Below are 27,957 nucleotides of genomic sequence, written 5' to 3' on the forward strand. Positions count from 1 at the left end.
GTTAGTCAATATGGAAACTTTATGTATATGCCGTCCACGACAAGCCGGCCCCATTCTCTAGGTGCATTTGATATGATACCATCCTTGCGACTTAGCTACACGTCTCCAACACCGGGAACTCGCCCACCCCACTATCTCTCCTCTCTCCACCCCCAAAAAGCTGTTTCAGTCGCTCTCTCTGTGCTTCCTTCGCCTCTAACCATGTCTTAGTATGCCCTTCAGTGGCTGCTAATCCGTGAGAAGCCCGAGCCTTATTCACCCAGTCCAAGATATCTGCTACGTAGTGCTCCTCCACATTCCTGAGTGAGTGGAATCCCCGCCCACTCCCTTTCGCCTTGATGCGAGCAAGATATTCCGCCCTCATCTCTTCGGCAGGAGGCAGCTGAGCAATGCCAGAGAAGACGGCTGCAACAGCGATGGCTTGGAACTCAAACAACGTGAATGTTGCTGTGTAGTATGGGACGCCTACGAACACCAATGTCGGGTCGGGAATGTAGAAGATGTCCTTGTGAAGGTTATGCACCTGCGTACCGTCCGTCACAAGAACTGTTTCATTTGCATCCGCGGGGGAGGTCTCATCATCGTGATATTCCTGAAGAAAGGGCAGCGTGATGTGGTAGCCGGTGCAGATAATTATGCCGTCAATACCGCATAGCTTCTGACCCGACTTGAGGTGGACGATCAAGGGCAAATGCTCATCTTCCAGTACCGGCTTGTCGCTTTGCAACTCAAATTTGGCAATCTCGCTGATTCTTACTCCATTTTCAGGAAGTACTGAAGCAGCCAGGTCAAATTCACCGTTGCGGGTGCTCTGATATACGCTTTTGGCGATTGGCCCTATCTCGCGAGCAATGTCTGTCGAGGATACGCCGCCGCCGACAAGGAGGATGTTCTATAAAATCTTAGTATCTTTGTGATTTCCATGTAACCCCTAACCTAAGAGACTCACCTTATTTTCAAATCCTTCGGGCCTTCTGTATCCTTTTGAATGAAGGATTCGAGACGGCCATAGTGCCTTCGATTCCGGCAAGCCAGGAATGTCGGGAATACGTGGCGCGTGGTAGTGGCCAGAGGCGACGACGACTGCGTCAAATATCTGCAACAGTCAGCCAGTCCACAATGCAGCCTGACATGAAAGCTCGTACTTCGTTGTGCTCCTCCTCCTGCACGACTTCACTTCCCTCCTCTTCACGGAGAGTGGACCAAGTGACCTCCCATCGGTCGTCCTGCTTGCGCAGCTTTTTCACCCTCGCACCATAGATAGTAATACCATCAACGCCGGCCTCCTTTGACGTATCTTGAATATATTCCTTCATGACAACGTGACTCACAAAGTCAGGTGTGCCGCTTGGCCAGGCATTAAGCTTTGTTCGCATCAAGGGTGTCGGAACATTGTTCCTGAGCCCTTCGTAGCATGGCCTACTCAAGGTTAGCCAATACTTTCTACCTAGTATAAGTTAAACCTACCCAGGAGGCGCATGTTCTAGGACACGCTTATCCCTAACATCTGATGCTGCATCCGTATATTGTTCAGCGCGGGAGGGATGGACGGAAGGAAAGACGGGTTCAAGGGGCTTGCGCTCGTCGTACAACCTGCAATCTCCTGTCAGAAAGGCAGAAAGAAGATGTTTATGGTAATGCGCACCAGACACCCCCTGCAGCATGATTCCTCTCAAACACCGTAACCTCAATTTCAGCAGCGAGCAGATGCCCAGCCGAGACAACGCCGCTGATTCCTGCGCCAATCACGGCCACGTGATGAATTTGACGGCGAGTCATTGTATTGACTGTGCTTCGATATTGCTCCAACGGCGAGCTCTTGACAGGAATCCCTTATGAGTGCCCCTCTAGGCAATGGAAGGTGATTCATTCTCCCATTGCACCATTGGCGACGCGAATAACGATTGTGCATAGACTGTACAAAAACGGGGAATTCTTACGACTCGGAAGTATATTGCCGTGCAAGTCAAACCTATTTCGATCAATGGTTGTACGTTGAGTTGCTTTGAAATCCATTTGTCTCAACGCCATCATATCCCTGAATGAGGATTTTCGGATCTTGTCCGTATGACGGTCGAGACTGGTGCGATTTGAGGGGCTCGGGAAGATAAAGCAGGATGATAAGACGAAATGAGGGGAAGGCAGGGCCACGAGCGTGTCAAATATCGCGGACGAGCCCATATGATACATGGTGCGGAAGGCGTAATGGGTCGTGATGATGATGTGATCGTATGCACAGAATTGCCCACATATGCACTTGCTAATCAATTAAAGCGGGGATGGATTCAGTATTATATAATTAAACCAGAATCGACACTGTCTTGTACCAAATTTGTCCATTCTCAAGGTTTGTTACGCTCATCAAAGACTAGCATCATGGCTCCTGCTGCAATTGATCCCCGCATTGTCGACGTCGCAGAGCCAAGAAAGGAGACTCTTCCTCTCCCTCCTAACGCTCGGGAAAGACTCGAAAAGGCCGGCATCGATCTCTCAGCCGGATATCCGTACCGGCCTGCTCGGCCTCTCTACGTGGATGATGTCTACAACATCCGAAACTATGATCGCCCTCACATCGACCCGGGATCCCGCGCCGATCCCGAGAAGAAGGCTCTGCTGTCAGCAGCGAAGGAGGTCATTCACCTCACCAAGCACATCGGAACCGAGATCGTGGGGCTACAACTCAAGGATCTTAACGACAAGCAAAAAGACGAGTTGGGCCTCCTGATTGCGGAAAGAAGCGTTGTCTTTTTCCGAGACCAAGATATCTCCCCACAGCAGCAGAAGGAGTTGGGCGAATGGTTCGGTGAGGTCGAGGTCCATGTACGTCGTCGCAATAAAGTTGGTAGGGCACGGGACTAATCCTCGTTCAGCCGCAAGTACCACAGGTTCCTGGAGTCCCCGGCGTCACTGTATTGTGGCCGGCCTTGCAAGCAGCAGAAACCCCAGCTGCGTTCCGCCGGCCTGGAGGCGCTTCCCGCTGGCATACAGATCTCGTGCATGAGCGACAACCAGCGGGCGTCACCCATCTCCACAACGATACGGTGCCCAGCACTGGAGGGGATACCCTATGGGCAAGCGGCTACGCAGCTTATGAGAAGTTATCACCATCGTTCCGTCAGTTCATCGACGGCAAGACAGCCATTTATCGCTCGGCCCACCCTTATTTGGACCGCAAGCATCCGGAAAAGGGGCCCAGATATGTTGAGCGAGAGCATCCTCTCGTCCGAGTACATCCTGCCACGGGATGGAAGGCTCTTTGGGTAAACCGAGCCATGACAGATCGTATTGTAGGCCTAGACAAAGCAGAAAGTGATGTCATCCTCGGATATCTGTGCGATGTCTACGAGAAAAACATTGACATCCAAGTTCGCTTCAAGTGGACACCAAGGACAAGCGCTTTGTGGGATAACAGGTAAGTTACTAATGTGCTTTGTGCCAGGTACGATGTTCGATGACTGATTGTACAAGGATCACCATTCACAACGCCAGTTGGGATTACGAGGGACTCGAGCCGCGGCATGGCACTAGGGTAACCGCCCTGGCAGAGAAGCCTTTCTTTGATCCGAAAGCACCGACAAGGCGTGAGAAGTTGGGTCTTCTGGGGCCGGACGAGATCGAAGAATTGGCCAATCAGTTGGCCAGACAGTAGCGCAGGAAAACTTGCTTCACTGCTGGCTTATACAGATTTCTGACGCGTCATGGGGCTGTGATGCCATGAAACTTTCGATGCTGGAACCACTATAGCTGAAGCATATCACTTTGCGCGTGAAATGAATTAAGACCTACTGAGCGTGCTGTCTCTGTTGGTTTCTGTGTAGCCGTAGCAAATGCTAATTGCGCGTACTGATTTGTCAGAACCGTCTGTCGTTGGACACCGTCAGCACAACCGGGTTTGTGAGCTTATTTCCGCCGGAGGACATAGGCCCAATGAAAGACTTCAGGGCTGTGTGCAAAAGACGACGTCTGGCCTTGTGGTGCTTTTATAGAGGTGCGTGACACGAGAGTCCAATGCTTCCCAGCATATCCGAGGTTGTCAAACCGAATGGTTGAATATGAGAGCGCAACCCAGGTACTGCCCTTCTGGGTCAGCGGAACAAGGTGCAAAGCCAACAGCTCCACTGGAGACAGCGTGAGTTCTCCGGTCTCTTTCAACGTCTCGCTTATGATTGGACAAATAGGTAGTGTATCGGATTCGGTTGATAGGCTGACAGATGGCGATGTCGCAATGGCATCGCTCGTGCTTTTATCGACGACCACATCAAAAGGCGCATAGCTTGCTAGCTTGGCAACATCGCTCCACGATCTCAAGTCAATCTGAAGCCAATGCATTGCCTGGTCTGCGTTCTTGCCGCTCTCAAGTTCCTGGCCGAGGCGGACAGCTTCCGCTGAGAAATCCACATTCTAATCGGAAACAGTGGCACATTAGAGCAATTCTCCAAAATTCTACAAAACAAGAGGACGCACCACAATGCAGCTTCCCGGCCAATTGCGCTTATGAAAGGCCTCACATAGTTTGATCCCCAGTTTGGAGATGCCCGGACCGAGGTGCAAAGCACGCGGGATGGTATCGGGTTGAGGACGATGCTCCAATTCGGACAGGGTAGTTTCGATCAGGATTTCACCAGAATTCAACCACTCCCCGACATCTTTTCCAGTCGCAAATTTGACGTCCCAGTACGCGGGATCGTCATAGTCGGGAGCGCCTGTAATTTTGGGGTGCTCTCTTCGTGTCGACGTCGCCGGCATTCTTCGACGTGAGTCAATAAACACGGTCGCGTGCGTTATCGAAAAAGACGTTGCCAAGGAGAATGGTCACGTGACTATCGATATCACTCAGACTCTCAAAGACCCAGACTCCTAAAGCCGGAAGGTTCATAAAGTTGCTCCAGAAAGAGCGACAATTCTATGGGGCACTTGGATATATGTGGATTCTTTTGGTCCGGATTCCAATGTTTCCTACAGCCTTACTCTCTGCTAATCTGACTTGAAATAATGTCATAGAAGTACTGAGCTCTTTCGAACGAAGATATATTTCTGAGCATTGCATAGGTTCATACCACCTCAAGAGGCCGTCCTAACGAATGTGGCCCAGGTCACTTTGGCCGATCAAACCAGGCTGCATGAACCATCCATATTTTGCTGCTTCGTCTAGCTGGCGACTTATTCAAAGCAACTTGAACCCTTATATTATAGTTGCCCAATGGATCGCGAGGACCAAGCAATGGCCATGCTATGTAGCAAGCTAGAGCGCTTTCTTCTCGGAGATTGCGTCTGTCTTGTGTGGCTATCTCGATGCAGTCCTTTCCAAATCTTCTGAGCTTTGCCAGACTGTGCATTCTACTCACTGAGCCTGACAGAGTCATCAAGACAATTTACTCCGAGCGCTAGATGGGATGATCCAATTAGAAGAGTCGATCGCCTAGTCAGATGTGTCGAGAGCTCAGCGACTCCTGGAGAAGACAGTTACCGTTCCCGTCGCGCCTAATGCTACAGCAAACTTGAGCCTGTTGGACGATGATCTACGAGTTCTTGATAGACCACTGAGTCCGCGTGGAAATTGATGGGGTGCTTGCGAAGGTATATTCATTCCATAGCCTATGATCTTACGGACATTATTATTGCATTAGCCCATGCAAGAGTGGGGTGACCGAACGGTAGAACCAATAATATGATAATGCCGATACTTTCCACTATTAGGATCTTAACCTTTGAATATTTTCCTGGAGCTGATCAGTCTGAAGGGCTGGTAGATGACTGAAATCTGCTAGACTAATCGATGACGTCTTGACTGGAATGCGAGTTCCTGCCTTTTCCGGCAATAGTGACATTCCGCAAGTGTCCATATCGAGTCTGACTGGCCCTTTATGGGGAAAGAAAGGTGGAGATGCTCTCAGCCATGATGGTAGATTTATGCAAATCTTCTGGATAGAGCTGTCGCTGCATCTCCGAACCTAAGGTGATGAGCAATCAACGAACCAGATGCTCTTGTAGGATTCCTTCCCACAGCCAGAAAGATATATGTTCATTATTTCCTCTTTGAAAACTCACTGGAACAGGACCTGCAGCTCCCTCCATGATTTGGCATATTCTTGACTGTAAATTGTGCTCTTAACCTAAGGCAACAGCGGTAATTTAGCCACCTATTACCGGTGGAGGAATATTATGGCCCCTGCGCCGTGGTTGTACCCCTTCCCTTCTTTTGGTAAGAAGAGGATGGAAGACAGGGTCACTCATATGTCCTATTAATGTGTGGTTATGCGTTGAAGATCACCACTTGACTTGACCACAGCTCTCTCGAGTCTCGACACCAGTGTTCAATCGATTCCATTGGGAGATTGTGGTCAGGGCAGTGTTTAATCGGTGGCAATAAGATACACTGTCCTAGTAGCCGTTATCCTATTGGCAGGGTACTGTCTCACAGGTACATTAGGTTTACGGATGGGCGTCTCTGCATCACACACTCTTCGAGCTACCCCAGATTGCCACCAGCAATCAAGGACAATGGCCAATCATTGCCAGCACAAGGGAGGCGTAGCCGTCGTAAGAGGACAGGGAGATGCTGATAACCATGGTCGATGCCTACGAGTCAAACGCCACCAGCCTGAATCGTCAACGTCGATTCCTGACTACCTGCAAGCCCCTGTCGTGTGACTACCCCGCATCAGATGGCGAGGAAAGAGTATATATAGGCTGGAGAATGCTCGTACATCTTCTCTAGAACAAGGTATCCCGTGTTTGCTATACTCGTGACATCCTTCTACCAATACACACCTGCTACCTGCACAGTGATCCCATTCATCCCAACCTATCATCCAAGATGTTAGCTCCAATTCTCCAGTCCACCAGACAGCAACTTGGTACTCTTCGAAACAGACTCTTCCAGAAAGGTATGTACTGAATTTCCCTTTCCGACCTGGGTGAAGCCGTCGTCTATGGGCAGACGACTAAAAAGTTCTCTTTACAGAGAGAAAGAAGACGACAGCAGGTCTTGCGGGGACCTCATTTGCACTGCACAAGCCGGTCTGGGTAGCAGGCGCGGGCGCCATGTACACAACCATGGGCGCCGTCTACCTCACGCTCCGTTACATGAGCCGACTTAGATGATAGAGCGTTACTTCGTGATGATCCGTACTCCTGGAGAGGTGGAATTATTGCATTCAGATTATTACGACCTGCAGCTAGACAGTGTCTTGCTTCTACATTACGATTACTTTCCTTTGTTTGGGTACCATGGCCTGGATGGCCTGATTATTGCGCCACCAGTTGGCAGGGATGGAGTTTCATGTATGTGACTTGTCGTCTTACATTATCTACATAACGAATATCATTCGCCCGTCATGAGGGGTTTGAATATTTCCAGCTGTTGCCTTGGTCGATCTGACATCGTAAGTTACGTGGTTGTCAACTGGTAAAAGTACAATGCGTCGCAGGGATTCTTGAAGGAGGGGAAGAAAGGGGCAGCACTAGTAGTTTTGGGCAAGGAGGTGCAACTTACAGCAAGCCACATAATCATCACACCATACAGCCAGTACAAACAAAGTACATGCCGGAGTATTTTTGGTTCTCCTGCCATAATCATAGAATAAGAATGTGGAATTCTAGATGGTATATTGATGCTATTCTATCGCTAACTACGGACTACTAGTGAGCCCATACCGGCTCTCTGTCTCCAGCGGTCGAGGCGGGCCACATCCCCAGATCCACCGTAGCTTCTACCGGCTCTCCCGGACTTAGTGAGCAGTGACATGTACTCCTCTGAGTCCACTCGATTCAATGATGTGTTGATCAGTACCCAAAATTGTGTGGACCATGACTATTGGCTGGTTGATGCTACCTCGCTTGAGCATCAGCCAATCACACGCCATTACCGCATTCCMCAGATCCTTGGCGGACTAACCCCGCACTACGCTAACCAGTCAGATCCACTCGCCCCCCACCATTCCGTCGATTCTGAAACCTTGCCAGAAACCTGGATGGCTGTGTCTTCCGCATTCGTTTTCCTAGTAGTATTTTTTGTCCTTGTTGGTAGGAATTTAGGAAAAAGAAGGATGCGCTTTTAAGCCAGCTGATTATCAGGTCCACTCTGCCGTTGCTCCTCCCCCACACAGTACTAAAGTAGTCGCATTCTTTCTTTGACCCACTCAGTTCCACTCGGACATTCCACATTGCTTAAGCTGGCTTAAGCTGCGACTGAGAGGACTAAACTACCAAGCGATGAGGACTGTGGTTATGATTACATAATCAACAACAGCTTGGTGACCAAGGGGTCAAATATGGGTTATAAGTTCTTTATTTGAATTCTTGTTTCTGTAGGGGCAGCGCCAATATCGCCTCGAAGATGAGGGGTGGTAGGTCAAGGATACCCCTTGACTTCGGTTCTGTTATTTACCCCTTTACCGCCAGCGAAGAAGTACCGCGTCGACTACATACCCTGATACATACCGAGATAAGGAGTGAAATGACTATTTTGAAGCCCCGGTCTTTAGCTGTGAGAGAACTTGAAGAGTAACAAAGCCATGAGAAAGGTGGCGAGCCGATCGAGCCAGCAAAGGACTGCCGGATCGCGAGTCAGGTTACAAGTTAATATATAATGTGTATACGGTTGAAAATCTAAGTCGAAACTTCTCTATCGGCCAATGTTGCCCCCTGAACCGCTACCCTCCTCACCCCAACTACCCGGTACCATCAGGTACATTTCATGCACACCGCACTCCGCGCCGTGCCTTACGGCGTTGCCTATCTCAACTGCTATGCCCTTTTATACAAAGACAGAGCTTATTCCCGTTGGAATAGTCCCGTGTCTCGCACACCATCGTGTCCCCAAGCGCACAGTAATAAACATCTGTGCAATCCTTGAGCCTCTGGCACATTGTCCCATAAGGCGGGATTTTTTGGTCAAGGTAGCAATTGCACACTCCATTCACGCACCCAAGGAGCCGGCCCTTGGGGCAGTCACCCTTGCATTTGTCATTAACCCCGCAGGTGCCTCCGATCGGGACGTCCGGGATTATGGGAGGCGTTGGAGTGGGGGTGGGGGTGATTTTGGTGGTGGTTTTGGGGATGGTGGTGGTGCGAGTGATGGTGCCGTCCCAGTCCTTGTAGTAGAGGCTGTCCGGGTTCTGCACGCTGTCCGGGTTGCGCGGGTCCAGGAAGTCAGGGTTCTGCTTGAACGGGGTGCCGGGGCAGAAGAAGCCTGCGCAGCTGCTGCCGCAGCCTCTGCCAGCGCAAGTCGGCTGGGGCGGGCCGGTGCGGAAGGTCAGGGGCGACGCCTGGGGCGGGAACGCGACGGGACAGGACCCGCCGCCGCTGCTCTGCCGCTTTGTCTTGGAGGCGCCGCTGCTGCAGTCGCCGGCAACGGATCGGCCGTTCATCTGACCGTTCCAGACCACCTTGTCGGGATAGATGTTCTTGGGGTAGGCGGGGTTCACCGGCCGGCGGTATGCAAGGTCCACAATCCTCTGCTTCACCCTGGCGGCGGTGGTCAAGGTGGGATCGAGGCCGCGGAAATACGCTGCCAGACCGGCGACCGTTGCGGAGGCGAACGACGTCCCCTTGGAGTCGGTGTACCCGTCGGTCTCTGGGTCAGAGGTGGCCAACCGCAGGAAGTAACCAGGCGCGTAGCAGGTAACCCAGGGCGCATCGGAGTGTCTGTCCCCCGCCATGCCTTTTCCGAGAACCGACCCGACGACGACAAGCTCTGGGATATAGTTGCGGTTGGTGGGGTCTCCGAAAAGCGCCGGATAGCCATAGGGATAACCTGGGTCGTTTCCGGAGCCCGTGACGACCGCGGCGCCGAGTTTGATGATCTCTCGAATTAGCAAGGCTAGGCAAGAGGCAAGAATGGTCAGTAAAAGAGCCACGGCGTCCTACTTGAGGATGGAGAAAAAAGAGACGACGTACCCATCTTGTCCACGAACGCCGCCGACACCCAGCTTTGGGGGATCGAGATGGAGAGGTTGACGACGCTCTTGGCGCCCCTCGCCCCGGAGGATATGTCGGCGTGCACCTTGGCGAGCCCGTCGAGCCAGTGCTCGGAAATGGACGTTCTAAAGTCCCACACGGTTGCCACCACGGCCGCCTTGCGCGCGATGCCAACCGTCTTCCCCACCGCCTTAGAGAGACACATGGTTCCGTGCCGCTTGGGGTCGTTTTCCATCCAGCCGCTCACAGGGTACGGCCCCGGAAACAGCGGGAGGTGGAACAACACGTCGCTAAATTCTGGGTGCGAAGGCATGGCGCCAACGTCGAGGTCGTACACATACGTGCCCTCGCCCGCCGACGAGTCGAACCTATTACAGTCTGTATTAGTCACGGTCACACACACTGTCACACAAAAGGAGAGGAACACAGCAGGAGAGAAGAAAAAAAAAAAAAAAAAAAAAAGAAAGCACACCTGTAATCTCCCCTGTCTGGGACGGGACCCATCCCGGGAGGCCAGGAAAGCAGGGCCATGACGTCGGGCGAATCCGACTGGACAGTCTCGCTGCGCTTGGCAAGAATGGACCGCTCTTGTAATTCACTTTTGGTGCTGTTCAGGGTCTCCATAAACCAATCATCATCACCATCATCATCATCCCCAGCAAATGGTCCTCCCCCTGAGGTCGGGTTACCAGCCAAGTTCCAATAGTCGCGCGTCAGGCTGCCCCTGGGGATATAGGCGTCCGCGACCTGCGCGTGGCCCCGGATGGCGGCGGTCTGGTCGTCAGTGAAAGCCGGGACAAAGAAGAACATGGTGCCCAGCTGGTCCGTCCTGGACTCGAAGAGATCCATCACGGAGCCCCAAAGCTGCTGCTGCAGAGCGGTCCTGATGTCGTTGACGCTCCCCGGGTCGCGAGGGATAACCACGCGAGGGTTGGTCGTGGCGGTGCTTTGGATGCTTTTCGTCGACGTGATGTCGCTTACGCCGCACCCCGTCACCTGGGTGCAGAAGGAGATGGTGGATGTCGTCGTGGTGACGGCCCGCTTGTTGAGCTTCTGGAACTCTTCGAACGGGATACGAGGCGCCACTGTCGGGGCGGCCCCTTCGGCGGCCCGCTTGGCCACAATGCCATATGAGAGGGTCGTGGTGCACACGCTGGCTGTCGCCGTCTCGCAGATGTCCTCCGGGTCTGGCTTGTCCGGGTACGTGGGCTTGCGGTCGGGGCCGATGCTAGAGGGAAGATCAAACAAAAGCGTCAGCAACGAGACAGCGGAGTGGAGGTAGGGGTGAGACGAAGACCATGCATGGCTCGGGGATGTTGCCGGCCGACTTACGTGATTTGGGGCCAGGGGATTTTCAGTGTCAGACCCGGAGGCGGGTTGGGGCCGACGGGCGGCGGGCCTCCCCTACATGAAAAGTTTAGCACGGCGGCGGCCGAGAGAAGGAAGGTATTGGCTTGTGCAGGGGGGAGTGACATACCTGGGGTAGACGCCCGGATTCTTGAAGCCGGGCAAGACGATACCACCAACATTGGGAGGGCACGACCATATGAACCAGGCCCAGCAGGGAACAACAGGAACAGGATCACCACCATCCACCTGGGTCGTAGTGGGCTCTGGGAGCCAGTCCCTGACCCAACTTGCGGTTTCCGTGGGGAAAACGGTGGTGGGGAACGGCCCGCTAACAATGGGAACGACGACGATAGGGCCACTCGTAGAGGTCGTCGTAGAAGTTCCGCTTGGATCTGGCATCGCACTAGCGCCACTCCATGGCCACGGAGGCGGTCGGATGGTCCGGGCTACGGGCGTCGCTGTGATGCCGGCGACGGTAGTCGGCGTGATGACAAAGGGGGGCGGGCTGACACTCGCCGTCGGGATGATGATGGACGGGACGCCACCGTCGACTGTCCTGGTTAGGACCACCTCCGAGAAGCTGATGCGGTCTGTGATCACCGGCGGGATGGAAATCTCGGTGGTAACGGTGACAGCAGTGTAGTGGGTCGTCACGGTGCCGTCAACCGTATCCGTTGTCGTCCACCCGAACTCGAGAGATGTTTGCCAGGGGTTGAAGGAGATGGTGGTCGGAGTGGCGAGGGAAGAGGGGGGGAGGACAAGGACACAGGGGGGTGCACACTGGGCCGTCGGCGCTGTCCAGACGGCGGGATCCAGGGTGACGGTGTGATACTTGCTCTGATTCCCGTCGTCGCCAATGGGTCGGCTGCCACAGACATCGGGGCAGTAGCCGTGTTCGCAGGCAAACTTGCAGAGGCCGTAGTCGTCTGTGGACGAGTCGAGGTAGTATCCCGTCACGTTCGTCTTGGGCGGTGTCTGAACCAAGATGCCGGTCGAGGTACAGGTGCAAGCGTGGATGGGGCAGAAGCCAAGATGGCATCCAAAATCGCAGAGGCCCTGGAAGGCGCCGGCGCCGGTTCCCCCCGTGCATGCGGGCGGCAAGAAAGGCGAGTAGCCCAGGACGACGCCGTTGTTGGGAGGCTGACCGCAAACCGAGTCCGGGCAGTACCCGTGGTTGCAGTCGAAACTGCAGAGCCCCGCGAAGGAGCCGCTCTTCCCGGGGAGCGGATAGCCCGCCAGTCCCGTGTCGTTGGGCGCATTGGCGACGCCTTTCTTAAGGCAAGTACAGGCGGCGCTGGGGCAGCTAGATAGGGCGGTGGGTAGGTCCCAGTGTCAGTGATGTTGATTGATACACAAAAGGGGCCGGGAATCGTAGGGTCGGATCGGGGCAGTCATGTAATGTACTTACTAGCCATTCGCACAGGCGAAGTCGCAGACGCCGATGAAGTCAAACACACCGAAGCCCTTGACGCAATCCAACTTGGAAAGGTCGCCACTGGTCTTGACGGGGGTGATGGAGGGACCCCTGGCACTCCCCACCCAAGGGTTGTAGTTGTTGAGGCCTCCATTGCAGCTGCTGGTGATGGACGCCCCCGTGATGGTGGCAATGGTTGTGCCCCCTCTCTACACCGTCACCACGACTTGACCGCTTGCTGTCCCGATCGGGACGCTGCCATGGTATACACCAACGCCCCCGTGGGGTTCCTGGTCCCATCCGCCGGCCTGAGCCACGCCGCCGATGCTGACTTGGACGTGGGCGTTGCTCGTGAGGAGCACATCGTAAAAGACCCTGTCCTCCATCATGAGGTTGGGCGAGTACTCGAACTGCAGCTGGTTCGCCGTGTTGCCGGTGGTGCCGCCGTCGGAACAGGCCCCGTTCTTGTTGACTCGGTACCATGCCACGAGGCGCTCTTCCGTGACGGTGGCGGTTCCGGACTTGTACATGGAGATGTAGTACGGGAGCGTCTCGCGCCAGCCGTCGTGGGGCTTATCCTTGACGTAGTTGAAAGGAGCACGGCCGATGTCGAAAGCCTCGTACTGGCGGTCGTCCAGGGGGCCGATATAGTGCGACTCGCCGTAGTCATTCCACGAAATAATCTCGATGAAGTCGGGCTGGCGGTCGAGGGAGATGGCCTGCTGCCAGCGCTGGAACCACATGTCGTCGCCGCGCCACAGCCAGTTCTTCTCGTAGCCGGGCAGGTTGGTGTAGAACCACGGAGAGATAGGCATCATGTACGGCTTCGAACCCAAAAAGTCGTAGTACGAGGCGTCGGGATAGGTTGTCATGTTGGCCGGCCCCTTCGGCCAGGCGTCCCAGCTGAAGAGACCGTCGGCAATGCCGTCGCCCAGGTGGACGGCAGGCTGGGCACCGACTGACGACCAGTCGGGCATGAAGAAACAGTTGGTCTCCTTCTTGATATCCTTCCAGTCGTCGGCATTATTGGGGCCCTCGAAGGTTGAGACGAATGGTTTCCCGGCGTTCTTGAAGTAGGTGTTTTTGGCGCCGTATTGCTTGATCATGTCGATGACGACAGACTTGTCCCAGGGGCCGTTGCCGGCGTAGTCGAATGAAAAGAGTAGCTGGAAGCCCATGTCATCGGCCGCGGTGAAGGCCATGGGCAGGGCAATGTTGTTGGTGGGGTCCTTGCTGGCCATGTTCAGCACAAAGGCATCTATGCCTGCAGCTTGGGCGGCCATGATCTCATGTCTCCAGTCGACCAAGCCAAGGGACTTGGTGTTGCCCACCTGCGCGGCGTCCGGTATCGTTAGTCAACCCCTGGGCCGGACTGGGAGTGAGATGTGACTTACCATGAAGTGAGCAAACACGGCCTTGGCTTCGACAAGGCTCACACCCCATGCCAACGCCGAAGCGAGGGCAGCCAGCAGTTTCATGGTGACTTGGTCTGACTGAAGGAAGCTGGAAGGATGTGCGAGCACATGAACCGAGCCCGCGGGAACGAACGACCTCTTATACCTGCAAGCTACCTGACAAAAGCCCGAAAGCCCACGTCGCAGTGGTAGGCAGCGGAGCAAGCGAATCCTCTAGGCCCAAGGATAATGCCCATGGCAGGGGGCACCGAGCAGTCTTGTTTGAACCCCTGTCCTAATCTAATGCTAGTGATCATACGGTTCATTCACACACGAGTCGCCTTGAGTCATTTTACCGATGAATCTTTCCAACTTTCCATGTTCCATTGTGGTGGGTCTTCCCCCTTTAGTTCATGCACGACGTGCCTTCCATCCCATGATCCCACGGTATTGATTCCGGTTGTTTTCCGACTGACCAGAGCAGGTACGACCCGGTCTCCTTCGCGTCCGGCTCGTATGCCCTAGCCTCATTGGTATGTTGAGATTGGGAACTTGTAGACACCACGCTCCACACTGTCGGCGGCAAGGACACTTAGAAATTCATTAAACTTTGCTTATCACAGTGGATGCAACCTGATGCACACTCCGCACACCCCATAGAATCGGTACTGGAGCAAATGCCATTAGCAACAAGGGCTGCTAGCCGGCCGTGCTAAACTGTCTTCGGACCACAGCGCGCTATTGCCTGCAAGGCTACTGCAGATGTTGTCCCTAGTGCAATGTTAAACGGCCTGGTCCCTGCGCGGCGGTTTCAGGTCCCTTGGTTCCACGCCCACGTCCGGGCTGCTTGGGACTAAGCTATGATCTACGAACGTTGATCTACACGCATCTAATTTAGCATCCTAATTTGTTACGTCGGAGAGCTCGTCATACATCAGCCCAGATGGCTGCAGACAGGGAGCTTCTCTATCCACTGCCAATTCTTGAAAGTTGATTGTCTACGGTGAAATCGGTTAGTGGCAAATGCAACCCCCAGGGATTAGCTCTAGGAACAGCACTAGCAGTGAGCTAGCATTACTCGAGGGGTGAGCTCCGTTCCCCAGTCATGTATACAAGGGTCTGGCGCCCAACAGGAGATTATTAGCGGGGCAGAAAGATCCTACTTACGTACTTGATGCGACTCCCTAGTAACCTCCCTCTACAGTCTGCTATCTGGCCCTCCTAATGCCCTAAGCGAATGCAACAATAATATAACTTGACTAGGCCGCTGCAACTATGGAAATTAAACAACGTCTCTACAAGTCAAGAGCCAAGATGCCATGAAAGACGTTAAAGGGTAGTACTTATTTACTGTCTGGGAGCGCATGGGGCATGGCAAAGGTTAAGACGGTAACCACATTGGAGCTGGCCACTGGTTCATCTGCTGCGAGTAGGGCTGCTTGGGACCTCAGATAGGCCCACTCCACGCCCGCGGCGGTAGCTAATACAGTCGGTGATCACCTGTATAGCGGCCTATTCGGGCCGCTCCGCCATATATCCATAGTAAGGGAAGTATCTCTGGATTTTCAAGAATCACCCCCTAAACCACTAAACTGGAAGGTTCGGCTGGTTGGAACCCTGAGTTGAGGCTGTACATAAAAGGAAGGAGACTCTATCTACTCCAAATATAAAGCAATTAAAGCTAGCGATCAAGGCGAGTAAAGCAGAGCGATTGAAGCGATCGAAGTGGAGTGGTTGGTAAGGAACTAATGTGCGGAGTAAAGGACGGTCATATGCCAAAGAGCTAGGTACTACCTTAACAGAATATATTAATGTGGCGGAGTGCCCCGAAGAGGCCGCCATTCCCCTCTAACCTCCAAGGCGTTATTTAACTCCTTCAACCATTAACTATCACAGAGCATCTTGGTCAGTCAATTCTGACACTTATTTTTTTTTTTTTTCACAAATACGGCCAAGACTATTTCCACACAAGTCACAGCCAGCAGTGCCTCGGTTCCAGGTATATTCTGAGCATTGCCCGTATCCACTCACCCACCTCACCCACCTCACCCGCCTGTCACCCATGCTGTCTCACGCCAGGATCATCTTCCGCAAGCTTCGTGGCATTGGCAGCCGTGGTAGCCGTGGCAGCGAGCCCGCGCCATCAGTGCCGGCCACGACAGCAGAGAGCGAAACTGTTAACCCATCCCCTCGTGCCATCCATATCAGCGACGTGGAGCGGTCACCCACCAAGCTACCCCGCAAGCCTTGGTCCGATGCACAGTCCATGACCATTATCGTTGTGAATGCTAAAGGCGCTGCCGACTGCTCGAAGTTTTACCACGTATGTACCCAGCGCAACATGCTCCAAGTACCCCTGGCCGAGCTCACCCCGCGCGGTTCATTAGCTACTCCAGAGAGAGACGGGTTGGGGCTTTCTCGACCCTACAGACGACGGCAACACAGATTACCTTTGCGACGGTTACACCTACAATGTCTGCTTTAGTCCACCGCCCAGCGACTCGAGGCCTATGTCAGCTTTGCTCTGCCTCTTTCAGCATATCGGCCTCATCTTCACATATGACGCTTCATCAAGGGAATCATGGGACGAAATGGTCACTGCCTATGAGAGGATGCGCAGCCGCTGCAAAGATAGGGCCCTCCCCTTTCTTGCGACAATGATCGCCGCCATGGATGAAGGCGAAGGTGAAGCTGCCGTGTCGCACGCAGAAGCCGAGGCGTTTGCAACCCAGCGGAACTGTCGCTTTGTCAAGTTCTCGCCCAGAACTGGGCGCGGCACTTGTGATGCGGTCGGCTCGCTCGTTGAGCTGGCGCACGGCGCTCGTGATCAATATACTAAGGGTCAGGCGGGTGATGCCCAGAGGTACAAGAGGGCGAATGCAATCGAGGCATTATTTTCCAGCCAGGGATGATGCCCAGCTCAAGACTGACATCATCATGTATGGATAGATGTGATATACCGCCGCCAAGACGGTCAGCAAATACAGCAAATACATTCAGTGGGACGCTGCCTCACCTCTTGGTTCGCCCCTGTAGTCCAGTCACCAGTCTTGCATCTTGACTCAAGATGAGCCCCTGTCTGCCCACTAGATATTCTGCTATCTCCACCCACTCTTATTCCAAGGACTCATTGCCTGGGGGTTATAGATATCAAGCTCATATCTGATAGGTATAATGAGAAGTTCGTGAAATAAATGGACAGCGGTCGGCACATGACAGGGAACTTTGGCGGGGCTATAAGAGAAATAATTTTCCACACATTCTCGACCCAAACAGAGTGCCTAGCATGACCGACGAAAATGATCAAAAGCTGGCTGCCGAGTCGGCCCAGGTGCGGAGGGAGGGAGACAAGTTGCAAACACAGCTTACCAAACTACAGAGGAGTTTGCTGCTTGTTAGGAATTCCAGCCATAGGAGTCCATTGGTAAGACTTGGAAAGCCAACTACATCTAAGCATCTGTGTGGTTGATTGTCTAACCCTCATTGTCCTCAGGGCTGCCCTCAGCTGTTGGCGGATACCGAACGGATGAATTGTAAACGGCCCATCATCACGCAGTCGCACGTCTTACCCATCCTCGGTCTCTCCAGTCCCATCAGTAACGGGCCCAAACCCAGGCACGCCGGCACCAGACTCAACTACAAGGCTCAATCAATCGGGTCCGACCAGGCGTTTTGAAACGTCGTCGACCGCAGAAACCCCCCAGAACTGAGAAGTTCAGAGGACGAAGGATCTGTTGGAAGGAAAAGGGACAGCAAACGTAGGCGTCAAAGCAGCGACTACTGTCCCAGCTCCTCTTCTGAGGACTCGAAGAGCCGTTGATTTCATGATCGACTGGCAAAGAGGCTGAGATGGAAGAATAAGAAAACAGGGTTCTCGAAATCGAGATAACCCAATGTCAGCAGCCTGAGGGATAGATACAGCATCCTCGTAAGGCAAACTGATTTCCAAAGAACTAATTTTTTCATCAGTGAACTTGATGACGTTCCCTCAAATGACGTGCCTATTCCTTCTATGGGTAATAACTGACAGATACTTCACTGACTTCATAAACCATTCATAAACAGCAGTTCCTCTAGAGACTCTCTCTACCGACATTATTTGATCAACCCATTCTCATATCTAGCGCCTGCGTGTGCGTGCGCGAGGCAGAGCTCTGAATGCCACTTGGATGCCACACTGCCCACAACGCCATTGCAGTGACCATGGGCACCGAGTCAAATATATACATGGTCCACTCGTGGCCAAGCAGATACCCGTTCTGCCCCCCAGCGTACTCGATTACCCTGAACACCGACCGAATCAGTATCAAAGCGCTGACGGCATCCAAAACATGCAAGTGTGTCTTCCACGGCACGTCGGCATCGAAGACATGCCCGCTCGGAGCCCGGTTCATACGCCGCTCAAATTCGAACGACGTGACCATGAACAGCCCAAACATGAGCACTTGAATCACAAGTCCCGCGATGATGATGTTGTTGCCCATGGCTGCACTCGACCCGTTTGCCAGGAGACCCGCTCCTGAGCCCTGGACGAGGAAGGAGAGGACATCGCTCGCGACAAAGATCTTTGTGAGCCAGTTGACGCGAATAACTGAGTGCTTCTCAGCTTGAATGCTGCGTATAAGGCGTCCGAGGACCATGTATACTGAAGCCGCGAAAAGGACCGGCCCGAGAAGAATAAAGACGCTCTGAATGATATAGGGCCCAAGCTGTGCGGTCTTCCCGTGGGAGTCGATGCGACCTATATAGCCGATGATTTCGACTGAGGTGTCGGCCATTAGAGCCAATTCTGTATGCGCACAACAAAGGAGTAACAGGTCACTTACACAAGCCTCCAATGGCAAAGGGGATGCAGAACCGCGCTCGCGTCTTCCATATTTTCCAGGAATGGAAGGCAGTCATGCATACGAAGAGCAGGAGGAAGATGACAGCGGCTGGGATCGATGGCACATATTTCCAAAGGTAATAGTCGCCAGCGTACGGCTCTAACTTTGCCATTGCAGGAATACTCTGTCGCTAAAGATAGTTTCGGCAGAGCAGTTCAATATGAGTTGGGGTGATGAGTAGAAAGTCATGGCGAAGGTGGATATGAATCGTTTATAAATTGAACACAGTGGATACAACTGCAGTCAACTAGGCAACCTCTTTTGCAAGAATAGAACCAACAACCAAACCCTTAAGTAGAGAAGTCGTGTTGCTGTAGACACTTATTTGCCAGGAGCTGAAGCTATACGCGTATAGAGCCGAAGGGTGGATCGTCTTGGCGGGTAAAATGAACATGGTCTGTGCATACGCGGATTTGCGTTCTTCCGATTCGTCGCCCGTGGCCCGTTCGGAGGCAGTGTCTGTCGGTTTCGTATCGGCGTATCCGTCGTTCGACTTTTCGGGCCAGGCACGACCAATTTTTCCTTCTGAGCTGCAGCGGTACTGCAAAATGTGTCTTCCTTACCCCTGAATGTCGCCTGTAGGTTTCCGCGTATTTGGAGGACCCTGTCTGCCTTCCTGCGAGCCAGAGCTGAACGCGACTGTCCCCTCTCGAATGAAATTTCGTCATCTCGTTAGTCTTGATAGGCTTGAAGCACGCCAGTTGGGCTGCCATTCACGATGCCCCGCAGAGCTCATAAGAAGTCCCGGAATGGTTGTCTGGAGTGCAAGCGCCGCCATATCAAAGTATCCTGTCCCGATTTCTCACGTGTTGCAATCTCGAGCGTTACTAATCCTCCCTATAGTGCAATGAAAACCGTCCAATATGTACTAATTGCACCGTCTCAGAGCGGGTGTGTGAGTATGGAATCAACGTGTTCAAGGTTACACGGCCTGGAGACTCGCCAAATCGCTCGGCGGCTTCTGCATCTCTCTCACCAGCGACCAACCTGACGTCGGGCCGCTCCAGTCTCAGCCCGAATCCAGTAACTCCCCAAGATGCACCAGTGAACATGCTTCACATGGAGCTTTTTTACCATTTATATACCGAGACATTTCCGGAGTTGGACCGCAGGAAGGGTACGGTTCATTTCCTCACTATTATGCCGCATCTCTTAAAAACACCGTACGTGGCGAATGAGCTGCTAGCCTTCAGCGCATTACACCTCAGCACCAAGCGTCCGGAGCGACGGGAGTACTACCGGACTCATGCCGCTCAGCTCCAGACACATGCGCTGGCAATTTTCAATGAAACTAACTTGGAGGTGAATCAAGAAACATGTGTGCCACTGTTCTTCTTCTCAGCTATTCTTGGGCTTCACACGCTCTGCGACGTGCTCGTATACAGGGAGAATGATTTCGACCAGTTTGTCGACAAGTTCGTGCACTGTTTTCGACTCCATCGGGGGATCAGAGCAATCTGCGGGAAAGCCTGGGATATGCTACACCAATCGGTCCTCGAACCGCTCCTAGTGGACGGTCAGTCCCTTTATCAATTCGATGGTCGGCTGGGAGCGGGATGCGAGAAACTTCTTAATCTTGTTCAAGCGGCAAAGCTCGGAGATACCTTGACAAATATCTACAAACAAGCGATAGAGCGCCTACAGGCCTCGACGAATGCGTTGATGGCTGCTGGATCCCTTGCCGGAAGTAGTCATGGCAGCACCGGATGGCCTATACTTGTTTCGCCGGAATACATTGATCTGCTACCGCAGCGGCGGCCAGAGGCGCTTGTGATCCTGGCTCATTATGCCATTTTACTTCATTCCTGCCGTGATTCGTGGATGTTTGGCGATGGTGGTCAATTCCTCATCGAGTCTATTCGTGATTTCCTGGGCCCGGATTGGACTGAGTGGTTGGAATGGCCTATCAAAGCTCTGGATAGTCCCATCGAGCCATTGCTACAGGAATTCGGGTAATGGCAATGGCACTGCGCTGATTATTGGAGCAAAATCACGTGTTGCTCGTATTCTTGCTATGCTATCAAAAGTTTTGGTCCTCTGACAATGGCTATGCACTTCTTCAGGGGGTTACCATGTCTCTTCGAAACTGAGAGGATCACGGAACCTTTGAATCCAGATGACCCTTCCACTTGTTGGATCCATGACCGCTGAGAAATGCGTCATCTCGTTCGTTGTTGGATATGTCGCCGTCCACTGTATTATCTCCTCCGGTGTTGCGGTGATCTCATGGTTCTCGGATGTTTCTGCACTCTCTTTGCCTACGACGGTAGATGTCGAACCGACTGGGCAATCTGCTACTCGATTTCTAGAGGAGCGTGTGCGACGCAAAGGATCATGACGTGGCTTCCGACCATGGGCCGACCCTGCAGCTTGAGCCACCTTTTTGTCCCAGTGCGCTTGCATACATGCTCTTCGCTCTCTACTATCTTCGATGAAATCGGTCATCGAGACGGCCTCTCCAGAGGTCAGCGCTGCGCCAAAGGACATATCGGTGGCCGTGTCGTACGACCGAAGTTCTGAACCGAGGAAATCGTTATTTGTAGCAACGATGAACGATGAACTGGAGTCCATCCTTGCAGTCCGATGATCCTTTTCAATCACAGTGGCTTCAAACCCGTCACATAAAACCAGATACGCCGCCGTGGATGGTGTGCGCATCACTGCCTGACAGATACTGCGCAGTGTCGGCGTTGCAACCCTCCGACGTCTCCTGACCAATACGCCCAGAAATCGACCAAACCAGGTCTTCCGTGGGTTCTCCGGCGGAATGATATACTGCCTCAGCATCGACGAAATGGATGTCCTCAAGCCCAGCATAACAAGAAGATGGCTCCCATAGAAGCGCAAATCACCCAACCACCCACTCGAATCATGGTTCGGTCGAAAATTCAACGACACGCTCAACCCCTTCCTGACACCGGTCAACACTCCCACAAACCCAATGTAGGTGATATTCGTCGCCAGCACGGTATCGTAATCCGGGCCGCGGACATACTCAAACTGCACAAGCACGCGCCGCAACGCGTCCATCCCCCAATCCAGCGTCCGGAAATGGAGCATGCGGGGCGTCGTATTTTTGTCCTGGGACCGCGCCGCGCCGCTCGTGCAACCCATCAGCGTATCAAGGAGGACATTCAGCGAGACAATTAGATACATCTCGATGCCGGTTGCCTGGCTGATACCGCGGATCTCCTCCGTTTCCTCCTTGGAATACACCCGGCGCAAGAAAAGGCGCGCGACGCGTTTGACCCATTCCAGCGAGATATTGGGCGCGATACACTCAACCAGACCATCAAAGAGAGCGGTGAGCGATCTGAGCTCGTTGCGATGCTTCTTGGCAACTTCAACATATCGCTCGGCTGGGGGGCGAGAGAGATCGATCCTGTAGGTTGGGGGGACATCGCCCAAGTCCATGGTGGGCATTATGCTTGGTAGTTTTTCTGCAACTACATGGTATACCCTCTTGTATATTTCGGTGGTTGGTTTTATATTATTTTCACCTTGTATCAGAGCATTTACATTATGTCTAAACGTCAAGGAGGTTGATGCCTAGTTAGTGGCGGGCACCCCCGCAAGGGTCACGTGCCCGTCGGGCAATGACACGAGACAATCTTTAGAATGCAGATCGCAATAAGTCATCTATTATCGTATTGATTCTATTGAATCATCGTATAGAATAACGGGATTCATTCAGGGATACCGAAATAGAATACATAAGCCTATGTGGTCTCACCAGCCAGACCACGCTAATTAGATCACATGATCACGTAATCATCAACCGTCATTTTTATCATTCAAAGCCAGACTCTCAACCGACAGAAGCAAATCTTCCACCGGCCGTAAGTTATTCTGCGGATCAAAGGCAGGATACTTGCTCTCCAACGTCTCAAGCAGAGACCTCTTCCACACATTGCGCGTAAAATATCGTAGGATGCGGGTAACCTCGGGACAAAGGTCTGTATCCGCGAACCCGGCCGCGATGAGGGCATGCTGGATGGCCCGAAGCAGGTACCTGCAGACGGGAAATGAAAAGGAAATGTACCAGAGGCCGCTGATGCAAGTCTCCAAGGACTGGCGCCAGCGGGGATCGCCGTCCTTGGCGAAGGGCATGGCGTTGAAGGCGCCGAGTGTGAGGGCATGGTTGAGGAAGTTAGAGGCGGATTTCCAGCCGAAGGTCTGTTTGAAGAGGAATATGATCTCGCGCGTGGCGAGCTTGGCTTTGTTGGAGATGCTGAGGACGGAGGGGGTGGGTTTTCCTCCCGAGGAGAGAATGGGCCTGCAGAGAGCGACGACGATGAGGTGGAAGTGGAGGCTACGGTTGTAAGCAACAAGGCAAGTACAGGTGCCTGGGTTGATGTGGTTGGCACTTACTGCATGATGAAGATGTGTGGCGGTGCGTTTTTTGAAGGATGGAGCGCGGGACTTAGTTCGACATACCAGTTGGCGAGTCTTTCATGGATTAACATAAAGGACTCGACAGTCGAAGCGGCATGACGGGAATCCAAAATGAATTCGGTCACGTCGTTGATAACGGCGCTCAACTCAAACCTGGCTCTGACCGTCGAAAAGACACGCGATGGATAAAGCGGACCGCTAAAAGGATAGGGGTGCCAGCGTTGACTATGATCGAGAAGCTCGGCGTCTGAATATGGTATTTCATAAAAAGGCGAATGGTCCAAACGCGGAGAATCATCCACTACACTTGCGGCGAGTCTGTTACGAGGTCAGATATGGTGCAAACGAACTTCAACGGGGGCTGATAATTACGCTTGCCACTCAAAAAGCCCCCAGGCTGTGACCGCGTGTGCTCTATTCCAGGCGGGTTCAACGGACCCTGCGCTGCGGACACCAGACAACGGCTCATACAATTTTAGCTCATTTGCCATGTGGATCGCTGCCGCCAGGCAAGACCAGCCGATCTTGTCCTTACCCAGACAGTTGTAGGTCAGGTTCATGACAAGCAGTGCCTGAATTGAGGTCAAGGTAGGCTGTGGATGTGATATCCAGAGCTGCCGGGCTTCCGATAGGAAGCGGATACACATATCCATCTCCATAAAACGATCCCACGGTCTTCGGAGACTATAGGAGTATAGCTGCGAAGTCCGTCAGGAATCAAAGGTCGAGGGACAGAAAGGCTCATCTTACACAGGCGTGGGCTAGTACAGCATTTACAAGGAGTGGTGAACAAAACCTCGACTGACCAGCTATCATATCAGCTAAGAACAAATGTTGATCAAACCAGGCGTAGCAGGGATAATCCCAGGTAAAATATAGAGAGAGAAGATGTGACACCAGTCGGTCACTGTCTGTGACGGTCGTCCAAGGCTTTGCGGGAGCGAAAAGGGTTGGCTCTTCGCACAGGGCCGGCAGCCTCGGTGAGCTTATCAGCTTATACTCTGCTGCCAAGTTCGACAAGCCGACATGGGCATCCGCGAGTCGGCCAAGGGAGACTTGCTGCAAATATTGCGCTGCTAGTGTCGGATCCGAGCTACTGCGGATGGCATTGACTACCTTGAAGAGGTCTGCTGGCGCACAGTTGCGGACTCTCTCAAATATAGACCAGATATTGTTCCAGCCTTCTGTCGACCGATCGGAAGAGCTATCCTTGAGCACAGAGACTGAATCAGTCCCGGTCTGCTCGACAGGATCTGTCGAGACCGTGCCTTGAATATCACGGGCGCATGTCTCACTAGATTCGTACCTAATCTTGGCCATCTCGTAGGCCTCGGCATGCGCCCTTGGCAGACCGGGCAGATGGCGGCTTAACGACTGGGTCTCGTTCTCCGGCGATTGCACCTTTCTCTTCAAAGTCAAGTCCTTACTCTTCATCTGAGGGCCTCGTCGCTTGTTACCGACTAGGCGGCGGTGACTGCTCTCCGAGTCAAGCAGGCATTCTATGCCCAGCGACACGCATGCCGTACACGGACTTTTCCCGCTACACTGATGGCGGAAAGAAAGTCAACACCGCCAGGGGGTTGGATACATTTCGTTGCAACCTACTTTACGTTTCTTGGCACGACACTCCGAGCAAGCAGTCACAGCGATGTGACGGCGACGTTCGAAAGTCGATATCTCCACAACTCGCGGCGTGCCAACGGAAGCGGGAGCGAGCATCGGCAACCTTGCTGCATCCCCCATGGCACCGGTGCCGCACTGAACGCGGCGTGATATGAGCAGTTGAGAGCCAAGTATGGAGACCTCAAACCGGGCAATGCGACTCCGTGTGTATTGTCCCCATCTGACCCAGTGCGTCTGACACGAAGACCTTGATCCGCGGCCAAGTGGCGTAAGGTTCTCGCAGGAACTTTCGATGTGAAGCAATTTGGATCGAACGCGAGATTGAGAAAGGTCAAAGTTGTTGCCAAGCGAGCCGAGGGCACGTGCGTTTTAGCGCGCTCTACCATTGGCTCGGTTAGTAACGCCAAGGCGCCACCCTTCGCACCCCTTTTAGAAAATCAGATTGGCCCTGTTGTGATTCGCCAGACACTCCACGGAGACTCGGATTTACATTCCGCTATGGAGACACAGGGTCTCAATCAGCCTGGATTGAAGTCTGGAGAGTTCAAGGACGACTCGTGGGTCGAGAGGCGCCGCAGATCTACTTGTGGTTCGAACAGTGGAAGCTGGAACGAAGCTGGGAAGATGGCGGAAATGTAAGGTCACGTGCCCCTTTCTTGCCTAAGGCTGTAACATAAGCGGAACGACATATGACTGAAGAGATTATTATGACAGTGATACTCCTTGCAACTTGCATCACTATCACTATGAGCCAGGAAGAGCTCGCAGCGGAAGGTTACGATCAGTTGCAGCGCCCAAATCAGAGGGCGATGTAGGAGCCCATCGGCAATATGACTCGTGAAAGAAGAGTAGCATAGTATTTTGACATAATTTGGAAACAAAGTCATGCTCATACCTCGAAGATCTGTCATACATCGTGGCTATACTCGGTCATCCACTGACTGTTTGGGCCCTATACCCGGCCCAACCGCATCGCTTCCCCCTTCACTGTGCACGATTACTTCTGTTGTGCGCAGTATCCTCGAGGATGACAAACGCTGAAGATGCGGAGGACGAGATGCCAAGTTCTCCTCGCTTCCTCCCTCAGACGCTGATAGGGATGTCCGATCAGCATCGATATGCACGTTGTACTTCTGCGCTTCATGCTCTAACCGGCTGCGTCTCAAGGAGCCCAATGCATGGCTCGACGACTGTCCGTAGTAAGCGTTGTTTGTTCGCTTTCGCGAGCGGGAGTTGCTGGCCAAACTCCAAGTGCTTCCGATGACAGACTTGACGAGTGGTTTGATCGTKGGGAAACAGGCGGCTACGATGCCAACGTTGAGCTCAACGCTGTTGAACATGTCAATTCCATGCTCGGTGTCGAAGAATGGGTCAACATACCAGTTCCATATGAGGAATTTAGGATCACTGAACCAAGGGACGCGAGTTAGCTCTGCAAGTGACTGAAACTGAAACTGCGTGGTCGACCTACCGCCATGCATCCTTCTCATCGAACACTCGACTTTGATAAACCGTTTTGGCGATAGCTGCGGCGCATGCACTGACATTCCATCAGTTTTTCCACTAGTACCTCGGGACGAAACAACTCACAGGTACCCAAGACTAAGAATCCCCATTAAGGAGGCTCTAGTGCGCTTGTTGACCTGGATATTATAGAACATGAAAACCGGCAGGGTTGCAAAAACAAAGTCAGTAGCAATATTGATAGCTGTTGGAGGCACTGTCAGTAACTCTCTTTTTATAAGAGAAGGAGGAACTTACCACTGTTGAATTCACCAATAGCTAGGTAGGTTTTGGGTGAATAACACGTTGCTGTGGCCTTTTGGGCAAAATCCCACGCTGCACTGACGGGCAAGCATTGGAATATCAGTGTTAGGACACAGGCAATTGTGAAAAGGATGAGGAAGACTTTGGACAGTCAGCAGTCCGTATATGTATTTTTAGGTTGCCATTTCGAACTTACCCAGCGCCCCGATGATGAACCTTTTGATAAACGTATTCTGTGACGCGAACCGCAGCAGAAAGAAAGCAAGCGATATCTTGACTGCGCTTATCCCCAGCACAATGACAATGGCATGGAAAAAAGTCCACTTGGACAACGGCCCAAAATCCTCCAACCCAATATCAATGCTGTAATGGCCCAATCCGTGGTGTGTCTCCCCAATGAAACATGCAAGGACACCAAAAGCGCATGCCTGTCAGCAATGGATATGATTAGTACCGCCTGCCAAAGACTGTCTGAGCAGCCTACCTGGGATATAAGGATAATCCCATCCTCAATGTCATATCTCCGCAGAATGAACAACCGCACGTAGTAGCGCAGCACAACCAACAAGGCCGACAGACCGGTCAAAAAGCCCACAATGGCGAGAATTCGAGGCGCATTGGTAGGACCTCTTGTGTGAAGAGGGAATTCGATTGTAGGCGACGATTGCCTGGGAACCAAGGCCTCGAAGGCATGGTGAATTGGACTCAACATCTCCAGTCCGTCCAATCGAGATCGCGCTCCGTTCAGTTCTTCGGTCTTGTCGATCTTTATCGGGAGCCGTTCATGGCAGCTTGGGTCGTGATCCACATATGTCCGCGGCGGGAAGACGATCGCGTGGGGATCGGTGCAACCGTGCAAGAGAGTACGATCCCTCTTGAGGTTCAAGAGTCAGGGATACTTCTGCCCTCTTATGGTCGAAATGAGATATTGGTTGCTCTAGTTGATATGCAGGGACAATCGACAGAAACCTTGCTTGCTTCCTGCACTAAGAGCCACGGCGGCTGCAGGTCTCAGGATAAAGTTTTTTTTCACTCCTGCAAAACCAGCATAGCAACCCAACTGTTTGAGAATACGAGTGGTTCTACAGCTAGCTTTCCAGTAGAATTATCTACCTACTTCGCCCCTTATTTACAAGAAGGCACGGTATGGATCGGACAGGGGAGGAATACATTTCACTAAGACTCAGAATAGTCGGCCTACTCTCTT

At 52.8% G+C, this 27,957-nt stretch overlaps 12 protein-coding genes across 12 annotated transcripts; 5 read left to right on the forward strand and 7 right to left on the reverse strand.

Moving 5' to 3' along the window:
- Positions 1–91: 91 nt before the first annotated feature.
- Asppvi_005547 (putative FAD dependent oxidoreductase) lies at positions 92–1,779 on the reverse strand (the record flags this gene model as incomplete). Its single annotated transcript, XM_043301466.1, has 5 exons — positions 92–892; positions 950–1,096; positions 1,146–1,419; positions 1,468–1,593; positions 1,646–1,779. The coding sequence occupies 5 exons, from the start codon at positions 1,777–1,779 to the stop codon at positions 92–94; spliced, it is 1,482 nt and encodes a 493-aa protein (XP_043157401.1).
- Positions 1,780–2,376: 597 nt separating this feature from the next.
- Positions 2,377–3,649, forward strand: Asppvi_005548 (TauD/TfdA dioxygenase family protein; the record flags this gene model as incomplete). Its single annotated transcript, XM_043301467.1, has 3 exons — positions 2,377–2,820; positions 2,871–3,412; positions 3,469–3,649. 3 exons carry the CDS (start codon positions 2,377–2,379, stop codon positions 3,647–3,649), a joined length of 1,167 nt encoding a protein of 388 aa, XP_043157402.1.
- Positions 3,650–3,900: 251 nt separating this feature from the next.
- On the reverse strand, positions 3,901–4,746 carry Asppvi_005549 (uncharacterized protein; the record flags this gene model as incomplete). The annotated part of the gene is made up of 2 exons (XM_043301468.1): positions 3,901–4,401; positions 4,465–4,746. The coding sequence occupies 2 exons, from the start codon at positions 4,744–4,746 to the stop codon at positions 3,901–3,903; spliced, it is 783 nt and encodes a 260-aa protein (XP_043157403.1).
- A 2,071-nt stretch (positions 4,747–6,817) lies between these two features.
- Positions 6,818–7,104, forward strand: Asppvi_005550 (uncharacterized protein; the record flags this gene model as incomplete). The annotated part of the gene is made up of 2 exons (XM_043301469.1): positions 6,818–6,887; positions 6,965–7,104. 2 exons carry the CDS (start codon positions 6,818–6,820, stop codon positions 7,102–7,104), a joined length of 210 nt encoding a protein of 69 aa, XP_043157404.1.
- A 1,637-nt stretch (positions 7,105–8,741) lies between these two features.
- Positions 8,742–14,163, reverse strand: Asppvi_005551 (uncharacterized protein; the record flags this gene model as incomplete). The annotated part of the gene is made up of 8 exons (XM_043301470.1): positions 8,742–9,823; positions 9,901–10,289; positions 10,394–11,149; positions 11,254–11,325; positions 11,399–12,574; positions 12,680–12,894; positions 12,955–14,016; positions 14,080–14,163. 8 exons carry the CDS (start codon positions 14,161–14,163, stop codon positions 8,742–8,744), a joined length of 4,836 nt encoding a protein of 1,611 aa, XP_043157405.1.
- Positions 14,164–16,141: 1,978 nt separating this feature from the next.
- Positions 16,142–16,991, forward strand: Asppvi_005552 (uncharacterized protein; the record flags this gene model as incomplete). The annotated part of the gene is made up of 2 exons (XM_043301471.1): positions 16,142–16,402; positions 16,467–16,991. 2 exons carry the CDS (start codon positions 16,142–16,144, stop codon positions 16,989–16,991), a joined length of 786 nt encoding a protein of 261 aa, XP_043157406.1.
- A 374-nt stretch (positions 16,992–17,365) lies between these two features.
- Asppvi_005553 (uncharacterized protein) lies at positions 17,366–17,755 on the forward strand (the record flags this gene model as incomplete). The annotated part of the gene is made up of 2 exons (XM_043301472.1): positions 17,366–17,503; positions 17,573–17,755. The coding sequence occupies 2 exons, from the start codon at positions 17,366–17,368 to the stop codon at positions 17,753–17,755; spliced, it is 321 nt and encodes a 106-aa protein (XP_043157407.1).
- A 427-nt stretch (positions 17,756–18,182) lies between these two features.
- Positions 18,183–19,077, reverse strand: Asppvi_005554 (RTA1 domain-containing protein; the record flags this gene model as incomplete). The annotated part of the gene is made up of 2 exons (XM_043301473.1): positions 18,183–18,841; positions 18,906–19,077. The coding sequence occupies 2 exons, from the start codon at positions 19,075–19,077 to the stop codon at positions 18,183–18,185; spliced, it is 831 nt and encodes a 276-aa protein (XP_043157408.1).
- A 606-nt stretch (positions 19,078–19,683) lies between these two features.
- Positions 19,684–20,921, forward strand: Asppvi_005555 (uncharacterized protein; the record flags this gene model as incomplete). The annotated part of the gene is made up of 2 exons (XM_043301474.1): positions 19,684–19,749; positions 19,809–20,921. The coding sequence occupies 2 exons, from the start codon at positions 19,684–19,686 to the stop codon at positions 20,919–20,921; spliced, it is 1,179 nt and encodes a 392-aa protein (XP_043157409.1).
- Positions 20,922–21,032: 111 nt separating this feature from the next.
- Positions 21,033–22,388, reverse strand: Asppvi_005556 (uncharacterized protein; the record flags this gene model as incomplete). Its single annotated transcript, XM_043301475.1, has 1 exon — positions 21,033–22,388. One exon carries the CDS (start codon positions 22,386–22,388, stop codon positions 21,033–21,035), a length of 1,356 nt encoding a protein of 451 aa, XP_043157410.1.
- Positions 22,389–22,739: 351 nt separating this feature from the next.
- On the reverse strand, positions 22,740–25,103 carry Asppvi_005557 (uncharacterized protein; the record flags this gene model as incomplete). Its single annotated transcript, XM_043301476.1, has 5 exons — positions 22,740–23,277; positions 23,337–23,678; positions 23,733–24,044; positions 24,205–24,905; positions 24,966–25,103. 5 exons carry the CDS (start codon positions 25,101–25,103, stop codon positions 22,740–22,742), a joined length of 2,031 nt encoding a protein of 676 aa, XP_043157411.1.
- Positions 25,104–25,903: 800 nt separating this feature from the next.
- Asppvi_005558 (uncharacterized protein) lies at positions 25,904–27,462 on the reverse strand (the record flags this gene model as incomplete). The annotated part of the gene is made up of 6 exons (XM_043301477.1): positions 25,904–26,312; positions 26,455–26,523; positions 26,574–26,691; positions 26,745–26,891; positions 26,947–27,178; positions 27,235–27,462. 6 exons carry the CDS (start codon positions 27,460–27,462, stop codon positions 25,904–25,906), a joined length of 1,203 nt encoding a protein of 400 aa, XP_043157412.1.
- Between the last annotated feature and the right edge of the window lie 495 nt (positions 27,463–27,957).

This window comes from Aspergillus pseudoviridinutans, assembly GCF_018340605.1.
Source record: "Aspergillus pseudoviridinutans IFM 55266 DNA, scaffold_4, whole genome shotgun sequence".
Lineage (NCBI taxonomy): Eukaryota > Fungi > Ascomycota > Eurotiomycetes > Eurotiales > Aspergillaceae > Aspergillus > Aspergillus pseudoviridinutans.